Source organism: Oncorhynchus kisutch, linkage group LG1 (genome assembly GCF_002021735.2).
Source record: "Oncorhynchus kisutch isolate 150728-3 linkage group LG1, Okis_V2, whole genome shotgun sequence".
Taxonomy (NCBI): domain Eukaryota; kingdom Metazoa; phylum Chordata; class Actinopteri; order Salmoniformes; family Salmonidae; genus Oncorhynchus; species Oncorhynchus kisutch.
Window position 1 is genome coordinate 39,021,406 of NC_034174.2, and position 17,643 is coordinate 39,039,048.

At 41.3% G+C, this 17,643-nt stretch overlaps 1 protein-coding gene across 2 annotated transcripts in view; it reads right to left on the reverse strand.

The window, feature by feature from the left end:
* The window catches only part of tegt (testis enhanced gene transcript (BAX inhibitor 1)), a 27,537-nt gene extending 10,261 nt beyond the window's left edge, over nt 1-17,276 (reverse strand). Inside the window, exons 1-3 of one of the 2 annotated variants that reach the window (XM_020488093.2) lie at nt 17,093-17,276; nt 10,121-10,219; nt 9,584-9,692 (exon numbers count right to left, since the gene is read on the reverse strand). In XM_020488093.2, coding sequence (XP_020343682.1) covers nt 9,584-9,692; nt 10,121-10,176 — 165 coding nt within the window. In that variant the 5' untranslated portion in view covers nt 10,177-10,219; nt 17,093-17,276. The remainder of the gene's footprint in view (nt 1-9,583; nt 9,693-10,120; nt 10,220-17,092) is intronic. The other variant, XM_020488101.2, reaches the window with a different exon arrangement.
* Between the last annotated feature and the right edge of the window lie 367 nt (nt 17,277-17,643).

Consider the following 17,643-nt stretch of genomic DNA (forward strand, 5'->3'; position numbering starts at 1 on the left):
CGGCCAAAATCGGTGTTTAAAAATACAGTTTTCCGATTGTTATGAAAACTTGATATCAGCCCTAACTAAAAATAATGTACTTTTTTAAATTTTTATTCTGAGCCATTCCGGTAAAAAAAAAAAAAAAAAAAAAAAAAAATGTAGATAGATATATATATATATAAAAAATAAAGAAATCGGTTGACCTCTAATGTACGGTACCAGTCAAAAAAGTTTGGACACCTACTCATTCAAGCGTTTCTTTATCTTGACTATTATCGACATTGTATAATAATAATAATAATAAGTGAAGACATCAAAACGATGAAATAACACATATGGAATCATGTAGTAACCCACAAAAAAGGGTTAAATCTAAATATTTGAAATTCTTCAAAGTAGCCACCCTTTGCCTTAATGCCAGGAGTGTGCAAAGCAGTCATCCTCTCAACCAGCTTTATGGAGGTAGTCACCTGGAATGCATTTCAATTAACAGGTGTGCCTTGTTAAAATTTGTGTTTGTGCCAATCAGTTGTGTTGTGAAAAGGAAGGTGTATAGAAGATAGCCCAATTTGGTAAAATACAAGTCCATAGTATGGCTTGAACAGCTCAAATAAGCAAAGAGAAACAACAGCCCATTGTTACGTTCCCCAGATTATGTGTTGTAGTTTGTGTATTTGCATGTGTTTATTTCAGGAAATGGCTTCCTGAAATCCCTCAAGCAGCTGATTGGTCGACTCCATGGCTAAGTGGAGAGCTGACCCCGCCCCCTCGTCAAGACACAGCGGTCTCCAATTACCCATTCCTTCTGAAGCTATATAAAAGCCAGTGTTCTGTTCAGGAGAAAGAGATTTAAGGTAGGGATTGCTGAGAGAGATTTTGCTAGAGAGATTTTCTGGGAGGTCATTGCTAGAGAGATTTGCTAGAGATTTGGAGGTAGGGATTGCTGAGAGATTTTGCTAGAGGTTGATTCTGCTGGGAGTTCATTGCTGGGAAGTTGGTATGTTTTGAGTTTGTTGCTCAGATAGAGCTTATTTGATGTCCTTTGTTTCTTAATTTGATTGTGAAATTGTTTAATATTCTGTTTCATTTGTTCCCAGGGGAGAAGGGGAAGGCACCTTGGGAGTGCTTAGGCAAGAGGCCCGCGGGCATACATATACCCGTAGTATATTCACTGTCTAGGCACACTAGGTAAGACCTGGGCGGACCACCCCCTGTATTTTGGTTAGGGCACCAGGTGGTGCTAAATTAGGTAAGTGGTGGGTAGGCAGGTAAGATAGGAGAGGGGGGGGCTTTGAGATTTACTTTCTTTGCTTTGGTTCCGTCCAGCCCCTTTTCCCCATATTACCGTGTAAAGGAATAAAGTCCTTGTAAACGGTACCACATTCTGCCTGTTGTCATTCTTGCACCTACAGTCCATACCTTTTTCGCTTCACGGAGAGTTTAGTTGTAGCAGGGTGTTGCGTTCCCTCTTCATAGAGGCGTGCGTAACACCCATCATTTCTTTAAGACATGAAGGTCAATCAATGCGAAAAATGTCCAGCACAGGATATGAAGACCCAAGACCTGCTGCTGCAGAGCATAAGTTCATTGGAGTTACCAGCCTCAGAAGTTGCAGCCCAAATAAATGGTTTAGAGTTCAAGAGACACCTCAACAACTTCACAGGCGACTGCATGAATCAGGACTTCATGGTTGAATTGCTGCAAAGAAACCACTAAAAAAGACACCAATATGAAGAGACTTGCTTGGGCCAAGAAACACAAGCAATGGATATTAGACCGGTGGAAATCTGTCCTTTGGTCTGATGAGTCCAAATTTGAGATTTTTGGATCCAACCGCGGTCTTTGAGATGCAGAGTAGGTGAACAGATGACCTCCGCATAGGTAGTTCACAACACCTCCATGCTTCACTGTGGAATGGTGCTTTGCTGGTGACACATTTATTTGTATGGCTTGGGTAGCATGGCTACCACAGCATTCTGTAGCTATACACCATCCCATCTGGTTTACACTTAGTGGGACTATCATTTGTTTTTCAACAGGACAATGACCCAACACACCTCCAGGCTGTGTAAGGGCTATTTTACCAAAGAGTGTGATGGAGTGCTGCATTAGATGACCTGGACTCCACAATCACCCAACCGCAACTCAATTGATATGGTTTGGGATGAGTTGGACCACAGAGTGAAGGAAAAGCAGCCAACAAGTGCTCAGCATATGTGGGAACTCCAAGATTGTTGGAAAAGCATTCCAGGTTGAAGCTGGTTGAAAGAATGCCAAGAGTGTGCAAAGCTGTCATCCAGGAAACGGGTGGCTACTATGAAGAATCTTAAATTATACAATTATATTTTGATTTGTTTAACACTTTTGGTTACTACGATACCATGTGTGTTATTTCATAGTTTTGACGTCTTCACTTATTATTCTTTTTTTTTCTTCTTTTTTTTCACCTTTATTTAACCAGGTAGGCTAGTTGAGAACAAGTTCTCATTTGCAACTGCGACAATGTAGACAAGTCAAAATAAAGAAACCCTTTATTATAGTCAAGGGGAGTTAAGCTGAGTCTCCCCCCCCCCCCCCATTCATTCGCATTTATTTTTTCATTGCTTCATTGTGTGAATTGTTTGCCTCTGATTGTTAATGTTTAGCAATTTATTTCATAACCAGTAGTACCTTTATTTATTTAAACTAGGCAAGTCAGTTAAGAACAAATTCTTATTTTCAATGACGGCCTAGGAACAGTGGGTTAACTGCCTGTTCAGGGGCAGAACGACAGATTTGTACCTTGTCAGCTTGGGGGTTTGAACTTGCAACCTTCCGGTTACTAGTCCAACGCTCTAACCACTAGGCTACGCTGCATTTAACCTTAATTTCTAATCTTCGTGTTTGTTTGGTGACGGTAATTTCTGTTAATGCATTAAATAGGTTATTACTAGTTGTTTCTCATTGTCAGAGTGGACAAGATGTTTGTAGAGCTCACAACCTATGCTACACTTGTGAGAAACAAGTTTTAGTTGCTTTCATTCCATTTGAGTATTTTGGGAGCGTTCCTGTCTATGTTGCGTAAAGACGTGTATTACACAGAAAGAACTAGGCCTAGGCTACTTTGCCTGCGAGCATATGTATAAATGTGTCCATTTGGGGATGTCTGACAGCATTTCTGATGGTCTTAAAACTCACCACCACTGAAGAGTTGTGGAGCTTGAAAGTATCTCTTCACCTCAAACAAGTAAACAAAGCCTGTTTTTACATCCATTGAGAAATAGCCTACATTTGGCAATAGTTTATTTGAAAAATTAACCAAGGAATCTACATTTTGATAACTGAGCATGTTGTGAAAGGGAAATATGTCATGCTCTGATCCAGTGGTGCGGGAAACTCTGAGGGTCCAGAATAGTTGATACAATGTTGCAAGTTTGCTAGGGGGAGCTGCAGGACATACAATGTTTCAAGTTCGTTGCAGAGAGATGAATGCGATTGAAGAACAATCCTTTGTAGGATATTTATTTATTTATAGTTTCTTAATTGTTGGCTTTATATAGCTTATGTTTTTTACCTAGTTGGCAATAGAATAAAATACTGTTCCACGAAAATGTGAATATGAAAATTAGAACTGGGATGCAGAGCGGTAGAAATGGTCAGAAATTGTAAATTGCCCATTACCGGCAACTTCGGGAGCATAACGGCAGAATCGGCATAGGCCAGCAGGAGGAAACAGATGGGGAACAGGTTCTGGTCATCTTGACCTCTGGCTCCCTCGGGTCATTTGGGTGTCTTAATTATTTCATCAAACAGTGCACTTAAAGTGTCAGATTTCATTAAAACACCTAGGGTGTGTCTATTGTAAAATATCTAATGAGCACATGGCTCTCGGTCACCCAATATGTTTTTTGGGGGGAGGGTGACACCCCTAGACTGAACACCTCCCTCTGCAACTGGACTTCCTGACGGGCTGCCCCCAGGCAGTGAGGAAAGGCAACACCACATCCGCCATGCTTACCATCAACATGGGGGCCACTCAGGGGGTGTGTGCGAATGCCGCATTCAAAACAACTCAGAAATCTCCAACAATGTGTGTTTAAAACTGGGACATCAAAATAATAATAAAATATATATTTTATAATTTATCATTAAGTTCGCTGACAACATGATGGGAGGACTGATAACCGACTACGCTGACTATAGGGAGAACGGAGACCTGGCAGTGTGGTGCCAGGACAAACTCTCCCTCAACTTCACAAAGACAAAAAGGAGCCGATCGTGGACGACAGGAAATGGGGGGCGTGCTCGCCCATCCCATCTACATCGATGGGGCTGTAGTGGAACGGGTCAAGAGCTTCGTGTTCCTCTGTGTCCACATCACTAAGGAATTAACATGGTCCACAAACACCCACACAGTTGTTTAGAGGGCATAATAGTGCCTCTTCCGCCTCAGCGGCCTGAAAAGATTTGGCATGGGCTTTCAGATCCTCAAAAAGTTATACAGCTGCACCACCAACTAGAGGTTTGTGAGTAGAGGTCTTTCCGGATCCGCACGTACCCAAGACCCGATCCAGGAACTAAATGCATCCGGATCCAGAATTCTAAATAATGTCACGGGTCTGAGTCAGATCTGATTGTTACGGTCTTGAGCATGTGCAATTGTAACTGACTTGGCTGGAAGGACTAGTACAAATCTGAACATGACTGCTGTAAGAAGCAGGGACAAGGAGTGGACATCTTGACAGAGAAGACTTTTTGTAGAGGGGAGCTCCTTGTGATGCACCAGAGTGTACTTTGTTCTAAAATGTAGCACTGAAGCAGAGAACATTAAAAGAACAAAAAATTGTGGAATCATTAAAGTGATACGCTACTAAAGTCTTCCCAGAGCCACCAGACATAAGCTTTAAGAGAGCTCTTACCCTGAATAACAAATTAGTCCACAACTACCTTCGCAGCAGGTAGCCTAGTGGTTAAGAGTGTTGGGCCAGTAACCTAAAGGTTTCTGGTTCGAATCCGGAGCCGACGTGCCCTTGAGCAAGGCACTTAACCCTAATTGCTCCTGTAAGTTGTTCTGGATAAGGGCACCTGCTAAATGACAATTGTAAAATGGTAACTCAAACGATTTGGCTAGAACACAAACCCAGGGGCTCTTTCGAATGCAACTAGCACACAGTATCAAGTCAAGCCTTTCATTACCTGCAAAACCACTCATGTCATCTACAGATTGGAATGTCCACAGTGCAAGGTATTCTACATTGGACGGACAAAGAGACGCCTTCAAGACAGCTTAGCGCAGGGGTAGGCAAACCTTTAAGCTCAAGGGCCACATTGAGTTTTTGAAACCAAGTGAAGGGCCACATACTATATGCGTGACAAAACATGTGAAGCCTTTATTCATTTCCACACCGACATGCAACTACTAGTGTACTGTAGGTGTACATATGCAGAACAATTTTACCCTTGTACCATCTCTACCCTTGTTTTATGAACAAATTTCAAAATATTGATCATTTATAACGTCACAGACAGTCAAAACACACACAGATCCTGCATCTCTACCCTTGTAAAGTACAAACTTAGTCACAATATGCAAACTTAAAAACAGATATTATAAACAACTGGAGACATGCAAAATGTAACAGCAGGTGTAAAAAAAAATTGACTGAAACATATGGTAAGAGCATCCGTTTCATTTGGAAGGGTCTGTTTTTGAAAGCAGATAAAGGAACATTTCTCATTTCAATTGCGAGCCATATTTACAGTTATCCAATGACCTCAGGCCAAATCTGACTGAATAAGTGTTCGTTGTCAGATGTATGGGGACCTGTGTCCAAGTGCATTGCTGGATAATTCTCACTACATAACCATCAACATGAAAAATAATCCTTGCCTACCCCAGTCACGCTTATTCAAGTCAATGTGAACAATGAGCCTGGTCACCTCTCTTGGCAAGGGCAAAGTGTGGTGTCATCTTTGATGTAGAGATTCTCAGAAGAGATGACAAGTGGTCATTTTTTGTTGTAATTCATGACTGAGAACGTTTGCTCATACACACACACACACACACACGAATAAAACAAGGATCCTTTGGACGTGCTTTTTAATGTTTAGAAACTGTGTTTCATTCAGTGAGTCATAGAACTGGTGTATTGTTGCCGTTTTGTACTTCTCCTTAAAAGCACTGTCCCATTGGATGTTGTTGAGCTCCAATTGTGCGTCGGGTGGTGCTTTCTCAGTGTCGAAAGACAGGGGGGCATACAAGCTCTAGCTCAGTCTCAGTGTAGTCTGAGAAGCGGCGGGAAAACTCAGCATGCAGGTCGATCAAAGTGTTACTGTATGTCTGGGTGAGGCACTGCTGCCAGTGTCAGAAGACGAGCTAGAGACCGGCTGCTCATTTGTCTTGAGAACCAAATAAGTTTGGCCTTGAATACTTCCACATTGGAATACAGTTCATGCACAAATCACAATTTCCCCGTAGTTTCACATTTAGATTGTCCAGATGCAGCAACATGTTCACAACGAAAGCAAAGTCGCCCAGCCAGTCTGTCAACTCAGAGAAGTCATCAGCTTTACCAACCGTATCAAGGAACATACCTACATCACCTCAGTTCCCACACACAGCTAAATACTTTCCCCAGGCTTAGCCAGCACACATTTGAATGATACAACAAGTCCTGGTGCGGTCTCTGTGTCATTGAGCAGCTGAACGAACTGACCATGGTTAAGCCCACTTACCCGTTTAAAGTTGACAAGTTTTACACCCACTTTGACAACATTTTCCAGCTTGAACTTTTACACAGATCTTCCTGATGAAAAGTACAGTGAAGAAATATAAGAAATATAAATTCATCAGAGTTAGTAAAAGAAAGCCCTATGTCTTGGCCTACTAAAAAGATTACAATGTTTCTACAAGCTAGATTTGGTGATCCATCCGTTGTTACATTTGTCAATTTGCTCCACGGTAGATACATTTTTTCCAAGTGGGCAGACTCCCGGTCATATAAATCAGAGCCCCTGGTTGTTCCCATCATCGAGTCCAACGCAAGAAGTTCTCATTTATTCCTCTGACAAAAATGTAAAGTTGAGCAGTGTCTCTGATGTCAGTACTCTCATCCAGTGCTACAGAAAGAAAAAAAAATCAAAGCCATCTGCTTCTTTCTTCAATTCGGAGATTAGCTCCTCACCTATCACTTCCATGCGCCTGGTGATTGTCTCGAATTGGCTTTTACTCTCAGGACAAAATACACCAGCAGTCTCCACCATACAGTCTTTCACAAACTCCCCTTCAGCAAAAGGCTTGCTATACTTGGGATTTTATGTGACACTGTGTAGCTCGCCTTAGTTACAGTCTTGAGTAAAGCACCGTTTAGTAAACGTATTTTGTTGGGCTTTTAAGTTTGTGGCAAGTTGAGGCCTTCCTTGCCTTTTCCTCAGAGGACAGGTGGCTAGCATGCTTGCTTGAAAAATACAATTGAGATATTTCTTAAAAATAGCAACACCAACTTGGCATATCAGACATAAGTATTTTGCTGTCCATTCTTCTTTAAAAACACACGACTTTCAGAGTCCACTTCTCATTTTCCCAGCACTCATTTTTCACATCAAAAGTCGTCAAGCAATGAAGTGGTTATGATGATTGAGCGCATTCTGAATTCTGACTGTAGGACCAAATACAGAGCACCCTGCCAGGCTACAACGCCATCTATTGGAGGTTGTTTGGATATCATGGAATGAGTCATTTTAGGCCAAAAATTGGAACTCAAATATAATCTTTCTTTTTTTTTTTTATGTCTCACGGGGCCTCCCGAGTTGCGCAGTGGTCTAAGGCACTGCATCACAGTGCGCTAGCTATGCCTCTAGAGATACTGCATGCACGCTGACACGGTCGCCAGGTGTGCGGTGTTCCCTCAGACACAATGGTGCGGCTGGCTTCCGGGTTAAGTGGGCATTGTGTCAAGAAGCAGTGCTGCTTGGCTGGGTCGTGTTTCGGAGGACACGCGGTTCTCGACCGTCGGCTCTCCCGAGTCCGTACGGGAGTAACAGCAAAGGGACAAGACTAACTGCCAATTACATACAACAAAATTGGGGAGAAAAAGGGGTAAAGAAAACATAATTATAATAATGTCTCGCAGGTTGGATTGAAGTGCCCGGCGGGCGGGATACGGCCCGGCCCGTACTACGCCCCACCTTGGCTTAAAGGGACACACGTATGCCACACAGGTAGGCAACAAAGACTACCCCATAGATTGTAACTTCCATCAATGTAATTGTCTGCGTCATTTCCAATCTACCCCCTAATTTTTATAATAATAAAATAAAAAGACACCATGGCAAGGGGCTACAAGTACTTACACCATGTCAACCCTGCCTCCCTACAAGCTATGGGTATTGATCATTTTCAGGCCTAAACTAAAAGGGGACTGCTAACCCAAAGGGAAAGTTTGGGGATTTACAAACTACAGCCCACTAAGTACCCTGGTTTAAAAGAAAGACATGGATTTTTCACAATTCCTGTAGGGTCTTAGTGGTCCCTTTGCTGTCATCTAGTGGACATAATGCCCTATGCTATGTTTGGACTGCGTTGGTCCATGTTAGACATCATCTAGTGTACTATAAATGTATGGCTCTCCCATTCTCAATTTCTCCCACTCAAGGCTAGAATTACTTTGTTTTCTAGTGGTTCTAATACTTCTGACCTTGATGTGCATTTTGATAGCATATCTATTTCAATGATGAATGTATTGTGTTGTTTACTAGTTGTTGTCCAATTCATTTTGACTATAAGCTGTTCTTTGACCACTCCCTCTTCAATCAGGGTGGATTGGAAAATGGTTTGTTCAAAAGACGACATCGTATATTTGTACTACCCGATGAAGTCCATGCAGCCATTTGTACTACCCGATGAAGTCCATGCAGCCGAAACACGTCAAAGTATTTAAATCGTTCCATTAAAACATGCTATACAAAGAAAGGCATTTTAATTCATTATATGAAGCGTGCTTTGGTTCTCTTTTTGATAGATTCTACCCCCAAGCCAATAGACTGCTAAACAGCTAATTAAATGGTTACCCACTGCTGCTACTGTCTATGATATATCCTGTTGCCTAGTTACTTTAACCCTACCTATATGCACATAACTAACATAGAAAACGGCGGTGCCGATAGAGGGCTGCCTCGCTTCTAGTCCTTACAAGCATTTAGCTAAACTCGCAATAACATCTGCATGTGACCAATAAAATTTGATAGCTACCTCACTCAACAACCTCATAACCCTGCACATCGACTCAATACGGGTACTCCCTGTATATAGCCATGCGTCACTTTTTCCATTTTTTATCTTTTAATCTACATTGTTGAAAAAGGACCAGTAGGTAAGCATTTCCCAGTCTACACCTTTTATTTACGAAGCATGTGACAAATCAAATTTGATTTGAGCCATTTGTGATTTGAGCTATTTTAATTGAAAACAATCCCAGTAAGGTAATTAAATTGTTACCCAGGAATTATCTGATATTGAGATAAATAAAATAAAAAAAATACACTGCATTGGCCCTTTAATATTACAGCACACTAATAAAAGTGCTTCAGTTTGGATGTACTTGTTCCCACTGCCTCTGCTTACCTGGAAGAGCCTGGTGACGACGTGGACGTAGGCTCCTGCTGCAGCCACAAACATGCACAGGGCCAGGCTGGAGTAGACATTCTTCAGGTGCAGCTGAGTGGAGTGGGAGCTGTATTGTATAAGGAATAGATGGATAGATTTTTATTCATTAAGTTGCAAGACATCAAGAGAAAACTATATTGACACAGAAATTGATGCATCACTACCCTACCCCATTATAGCTAGGTTTGTAGACTGAGTCGAGTGGGAGCTAAGATAGAGGGGAGAGTTTTTAAATTTTACAAGGAACAGGTTTGGCTCTACAGAAAATACACTAACAAAAAATGTCTGCCTCCTTATCAGTTAGGCCTATCTAGTCATATTCTAATTTGGTAACACATCACTGTCTGTAGCACAACCAGTTTGTGACCAGTACAGACTGCTTCTGTTCAATGAATGACTCATGATGATGATGATGATGAAGATACAGTCATTGTGACAGTGAGTCTCCTTACAGTTATCAGACATTGTGTGGAAACAGGAAACCAAGATACTTACATTTGGGAAAATTTAAAAAGGGAATCAAAATTTATACTTCGATCGAACACGTTCATCTTGTCTGGATTTGGTTGGACCCTGTCACAGGAGTAAAATTTCCTGAAACATAACAGATATGAGATGGACATTAGACATTGCTGTTGATTAGTACAGTAACAGCATGAAATAAATACAGCCTTCTTAATTTAGAAACTTGAACTAGTCTACATGTCCTGGAATGGTAGAACTGGAAACATGTGTCTGCGTCACCAGAACCAAAAGTACATTGTCATTTCCTATCTATTCTGGATCACATGCTTTGGTAGATCAAATAGATAGCTAACGTTAACTCTCTGGGTCTGAAAATGAACAAATGTAGCCTCCTCCACTTATGCAAGGAATTAATTGTTTTGATTAACCTAAGTTACATTGCATTCATTAGGTCTTGTATGGGGGGCTTTGCCAAAAAGATACCGACCCTACAGTCACGGTTATTTACATTGAGCTGCACTGGGGTAGGAACGCAATTATGATTAAACGTGGATAACGACTGCCACTTTAGCAATTGTATTTATTTATTTTAAATCGGCACCCAAAAATACCGATTTCCGATTGTTATGAAAACTTTTTTATTTTAATTTTAATTTGGCTCTAATTAAATCGGCCATTCCGATTAATCGGTCGACCTCTAATAAACAGACTATGTCCAACTCCACAAACAGAAAATACAGCCCTCCCTACCTTGTCGGCTTTCCCAGTAACGAAAGGTTGGCAATCTCCGAATGTCATTAAACATTTGTTTTGTAACAGATGTCTCTTTACATTCATCAAATTGGCAGCTGCACAGTTTGGATTGATTTTATTTCTCAGTTAAAAATAAAATAAAGATACACAACTTTAAGTGACCGGGATTGCAAAGTAAGGGACTTATTATTTTTCATGTGAATATTATACAGCCTCCACTCTTCTGGGAAGGCTTTCCACAAAATGTTTAACATTACTGTGGGGACTTGCTTCCATTCAGCCACAAGAGTATTAGTGAGGCCGTGCAGGCCACACTGATCTCGACAAACCATTTCTGTATGGACCTCGCTTTGTGAAATGGGGCATTGTCAAGCTGAAACAGAAAAGGGCCTTTTCCAAACTGTTGTCACAAAGTTGGAAGCACAGAATAGTCTATATCGTCATTGTATGCTGTAGCATTAAAATTTCAGTTCACTGGAACTAAGGGGCCTAGCCCGAACCATGAAAAATAGCCCAGACCATTTTTCCTCCTCCAAACTTCATAGTTGGGGCAGGTAGTGTTCTCCTGGCATCCGCCATGCCCAGATTCGGCCGTCGGACTCCAGAGAACTTGTCTCCACTTCTACAGTCCAACGGCGGCAAGCTTTACACCACACCAGCAGACATTTGGAATTTCACATGGTGTTCTTAGGCTTGTTTTCAGCTGCTTGGCCATGGAAACTCATTTCATGAAGCTCCCAACGAACAGTTCTTGCACTTACGTTGTATACAGAACTATGTAGTGAGTGTTGCAACAGAGGACAGATTATGTTTATGCGCTACAGCACTCGGCGGTCCTGTTCTGTGAGCTTGTGTGGCCTACCAATGTTTGTCTATGGAGATTGCATTACTGTGTGCTCAATTTTATACACTGCAGCAACAGGTGTGGCTGCAATAACCAAATCCACTAATTTGGGTGTCCATATACTTTTGGCCATGTAGTGAGATATGCTGGTGGCATGCTCTGACACTGAGATGCATTTATTTATGTCAGATGGCTACGGCTTCTGCTAGGGCTAGGCGAAATAGCATGGTATTTTTTTACGGTATTCTATGTTTTTGATTAATAAAAGTTCTACATTTGCTTAAGGGGTAGTAACACATATTCTAAATTTTTTCAATGGGTCTTTCTCCATTCGTATTGTTTTATACCGTTCAATTCAACTTCAACCTAAAATAATTTCCTGCATTTGCATCAATTTCTGCATTTCTTGCACTCATTTGAGATCATTTCCACAATATGTGCAAAAATACTAGGCCTTATTTTTAACCAAATGTTGCAATTGCGATTTTAATGCTTCAGTCTGGTTTTAGACCCCATCATAGCACTGAGATGGCACTTGTGAAGGTGGTAAATGACATTTTAATGGCATCGGACCGAGGCTCTGCAGCTGTCCTCGTGCTCCTAGACCTTAGTGCTGCTTTTGATACCATCGATCACCACATTCTTTTGGAGAGATTGGAAACCCAAATTGGTCTACACGGACAAGTCCTGGCCTGGTTTAGATCTTATCTGTCGGAAAGATATCAGTTTGTCTCTGTGAATGGTTTGTCCTCTGACAAATCAACTGTAAATTTCGGTGTTCCTCAAGGTTCCGTTTTAGGACCACTATTGTTTTCACTATATATTTTACCTCTTGGGGATGTTATTTGAAAACTGTGAAGGACCTCGGGGTAACTCTGGACCCTTATCTCTCTTTTGAAGAGCATATCAAGACCATTTCAAGGACAGCTTTTTCCCATCTAGGTAACATTACAAAAATCAGAAACTTTCTGTCCAAAAATGATGCAGAAAAATTAATCCATGCTTTTGTCACTTCTAGGTTAGACTACTGCAATGCTCTACTTTCCGGCTACCCGGATAAAGCACTAAATAAACTTCAGTTAGTGCTAAATACGGCTGCTAGAATCCTGACTAGAACCAAAACATTTGATCATATTACTCCAGTGCTAGCCTCTCTACACTGGCTTCCTGTCAAAGCAAGGGCTGATTTCAAGGTTTTACTGCTAACCTACAAAGCATTACATGGGCTTTCTCATACCTATCTCTGATTTGGTCCTGCCGTACATACCTACACGTACGCTACGGTCACAAGACGCAGGCCTCCTAATTGTCACTAAAATTTCTAAGCAAACAGCTGGAGGCAGGGCTTTCTCCTATACAGCTCCATTTTTATGGAACGGTCTGCCTACCCATGTCAGAGACGCAAACTCGGTCTCAACCTTTAAGTCTTTACTGAAGACTCATCTCTTCAGTGGGTCATATGATTGAGTGTAGTCTGGCCCAGGAGTGGGAAGGTGAACGAAAAGGCTCTGGAGCAACGAACCGCCCTTGCTGTCTCTGCCTGGCCGGTTCCCCTCTTTCCACTGGGATTCTCTGCCTCTAACCCCCCCCCCCTTGGGTTGTGCCATGGCGGAGATCTTTGTGGGCTATACTCAGCCTGGTCTCAGGATGGTAAGTTGGTGGTTGAAGATATCCCTCTAGTGGTGTGGGGGCTGTGCTTTGGCAAAGTGGGTGGGGTTATATCCTTCCTGTTTGGCCCTGTCCGGGGGTGTCCTCAGATGGGGCCACAGTGTCTCCTGACCCCTCCTGTCTCAGCCTCCAGTATTTATGCTGCAGTAGTTTGTGTGTCGGGGGCTAGGGTCAGTTTGTTATATCTGGAGTACTTCTCCTGTCCTATTCGGTGTCCTGTGTGAATCTAAGTGTGCGTTCCCTAATTCTCTCCTTCTCTCTTTCTTTCTCTCTCTCGGAGGACCTGAGCCCTAGGACCATGCCCCAGGACTACCTGACATGATGACTCCTTGCTGTCCCCAGTCCACCTGACCGTGCTGCTGCTCCAGTTTCAACTGTTCTGCCTTATTATTATTTGACCATGCTGGTCATTTATGAACATTTGAACATCTTGGCCATGTTCTGTTATAATCTCCACCCGGCACAGCCAGAAGAGGACTGACCACCCCACATAGCCTGGTTCCTCTCTAGGTTTCTTCCTAGGTTTTGGCCTTTCTAGGTTTCTTCCTAGGTTTTGGCCTTTCTAGGGAGTTTTTCCTAGCCACCATGCTTCTACACCTGCATTGCTTGCTGTTTGGGGTTTTAGGCTGGGTTTCTGTACAGCACTTTGAGATATCAGCTGATGTACGAAGGGCTATATAAAATACATTTGATTTGATTTAGAGCAAAACACTTGGGTGGACTTTTGGAAACATGGAAATAGAATGTTAATTATAATATAAATAACAGCGGGCACTTTGAATAGAGTGTTGTTTGCCATGGACTAGTTATTGTGACAGGGTAGGAACTAGAGGTCGACCGATTAATCGGAATGACCGATTAATTAGGGCGATTTCAAGTTTTCATAACAATCGAAAATCTGTATTTTTGGGCGCCGATTTGCAGATTATTATTTTTTTTATATATACCTGTATTTAACTAGGCAAGTCAGTTAAGAACACATTCTTATTTTCAATGACGGCCAAGGAACAGTGGGTTAACTGCCTTGTTCAGGGGCAGAACGACAGATTTTCACCATGTCAGCTCGGAGGATCCAATCTTGCAACCTTACAGTTAACTAGTCCAACGCAATAACGACCTGGCTCTCTCTCGTTGCACTCCACAAGGAGACTTCCTGTTACACAAATGCAGTATGCCAAGGTAAGTTTCTAGCTAGCATTAAACTTACAAAAAAAACAATCAATCATAATCACTAGTTATTTACACATGGTTGATGATATTACTAGTTTATCTAGCGTGTCCTGCGTTGCATATCTGACTGAGCATACAAGTATCTAAGTATCTGACTGAGCGGTGGTAGGCAGAAGCAGGCACGTAAACATTTATTCAAACAGCACTTTCGTGCATTTTGCCACCAGCTCTTCGTTGTGCGTCAAGCATTGCGCTTTTTATGACTTTAAGCCTATCAACTACCGAGATGAGGTCGGCATAACCGAAATGAAATGGTCAGCTAGTTAGCGCGCGCTAATTGTCGTTGTGTTGCTGGTTCGAGCCCAGGGAGGAGCGAGGAGAGGGACGGAAGCTATACAGTTACATTGGCAATACTAAAGTGCCTATAAGAACATCCAATAGTCAAAGGTTAATGAAATACAAATGGTATAGAGGGAAATAGTCCTATAATAACTACCACCTAAAACTTCTTACCTGGGAATATTGAAGACTCATGTTAAAAAGGAACCACCAGCTTTCATATGTTCTCATGTTCTGAGCAAGGAACTCAAACGTTAGCTTTCTTACATAGCACATATTGCACCTTTTCTCTCTTCACCAACACTTATTATTTAAACCAAATTGAACATGTTTCATTATTTACTTGAGGCTAAATTGATTTTATTGATGTATTATATTAAGTTAAAATAAGTGTTCATTCAGTATTGTTGTAATTGTCATTATTACAATTTTCTTTAAAACAAATGTTTTATTTAAATGGCTGATTAAATCGGTATCGGCTTTTTTGGTCCTCCAATAATCGGCATCGGTGTTGAAAAATCATAATCGGTCGACCTCTAGTAGGAACCAAAGTGTTTCCTAGGGGACCCTATAATCTTTGACTACATTAAATCTCTTTATTCATATAGGCAACATATTCATGCTTGGCCTATTCCTCTCTCTGACTGAAAATATACTTTTGCACAAACATGCTGATTTAAGCCTCCACCAGTACTGTTATCAGGCTGTATTAGCTAGCTACGTTTCCTCTGACACAGTACTTTGTAGCGAGAGAGAGAGATATGACTCACGTAGCGGAGTAAAATATACAAATGGAAGTTAGTTACACATGGCGTATCATATTTAACAAACCAAACATTCAAATACTGTTATAGAAGGTAAAGTAAAAACCCAAACCGGTCCGTGCATAAATACCGGCATATAAACATTGAGGATCATTTGTTAATTTTGAAACATAATATTTTGTATAAAGATAAACATTATATTGTTAGATTATAGAAGTAACTCTAGTAGGCAAGAAACAGTCTTCCTCACCTCAAGTGGAGTCAGTTGGAGCACCGGGGAACACTGCCTTCATATCATAGGCCTGCATTAGCTAAAGCATACTAATAGCCACGCCATACCAAATGTTTCTGAACTTTATTGGGGTAATATCAAAAAGTTGAGACATTGTTTATTGGGAAAATGAGCAGAGGAGCGAATGTAAACCAGGGCGGAAAACTAAATACCCTACCCTGTGCCCCCCCCAAAAATTAAATACACAACCCACCCCAAAGGATTTTTTAAAATGTACTTTGACAACCCTCCCCCACAGTAAATGTCGATCTGTCCCTAACCATAATTGTGTTCTGACCAAGTGCAGCTCAGTTATGGGCTTCCTGAGTTCAAACCTCTATTCTGAGTCTCAAATCGTTCAGATTTACTTAGCTAGCTAGCGACAGTAGCTTAACCTAAACACACGACTACTGTAAAATAGATCTATGCCAAAATCACCCCGCCACCAGTAACTAGAAACTATTACGGCTAACTACCGGGAAATATTTAACAGCTCTGTCTAATGTGATCAAACATTATCGTAATCGCAAACGAGTTAACAATTACCCAGTTACATCAGGCTACCTACGCAATGGATTCAACATGACAGTTACGTTAGCTACTTGTGAGAGGACAAAGTGTAACCAGGAAGCTATAGTAGGTAGCTAATTTCAGGCTACAACATATATGTCATTGGCAATTTGAGTTAGTCAAATCTACCTAACTAGATATTTGGGTAGTATAACAGTGCTCCCAAACCATGATTCGGCTCGTTGAAGGGGGCGTTGTCAGTATAGCCAGACATGTAACGTAACTTGATGTCGAACTATCCTAGCTAGCCAGCCAATTTGGCTAACGAAGGCCCTCTCCCACAATCAAGCGCAACTCAATCGAATTGTGATTATACGAAACAGTGAGCGAGCTAGCTAACGTTCACTCGCTAAATTCCAATTACCAACAATAATATAAGCACAAGCCTTAAAATAAAACATTGTATCAGGACAGTTTGTTTATATTTATCGACAACAAAATGTAGTAGAAAGTCAGCCATTTAGCTAGCTAGCTTCGTTACCAGTAGCTGCCATTGACATTGCTGGCTAACGACGTTTTGCTTCTCGGTCTCCTGGCTCTTCATTATCACGTCAAAACAACAATCTCAGGTGTCGTTTACAATTTACTGGTTGGCTGCATTAAATATACTTTAATTAACATACCTGATGTCAATATTTCCACAGCGGTCAGCAACAGATTGATTTGCAAGCTATTTCTTTACACACTTCAGCCTTTTTGATGCTGTCGTTGTTTCAATGCGTACGTATGAAAGTTATAGGGTACGTTGTGACATCGTAGGAGCTAGATAGACACGCCCCGAATATAGTGCAACAAAAGTGCAACAGTTGCATGAATTGCATTGAATAAGCCTTTATACAGTGCCGTGAAAAAAGTATTTTCCTCCTTTCTGATTTTCTCTATTTTTGAGAAAATCGAAGCCTAATATTAGTAAAGGGAACCTTAAGTTTACAAATAACAAAAATAAATTGTGCTTTTTTATTTATTTCATTAACAAAGTTATGCAATACCCAATTTCCCTGTGTGAAAAAGTAATTGCCCACTTACACTCAACACTAGTTATGCCAGCTTTAGCTGCAACTGTTGCATGTGCCCCATTGTGCCTGGCGAAAACCAAACACTGCATTACACAGTAAGAACCTTATACCAACTGTCAAGCATGGTGGTGGTAGTGTGATGGTTTGGGGACACTTTG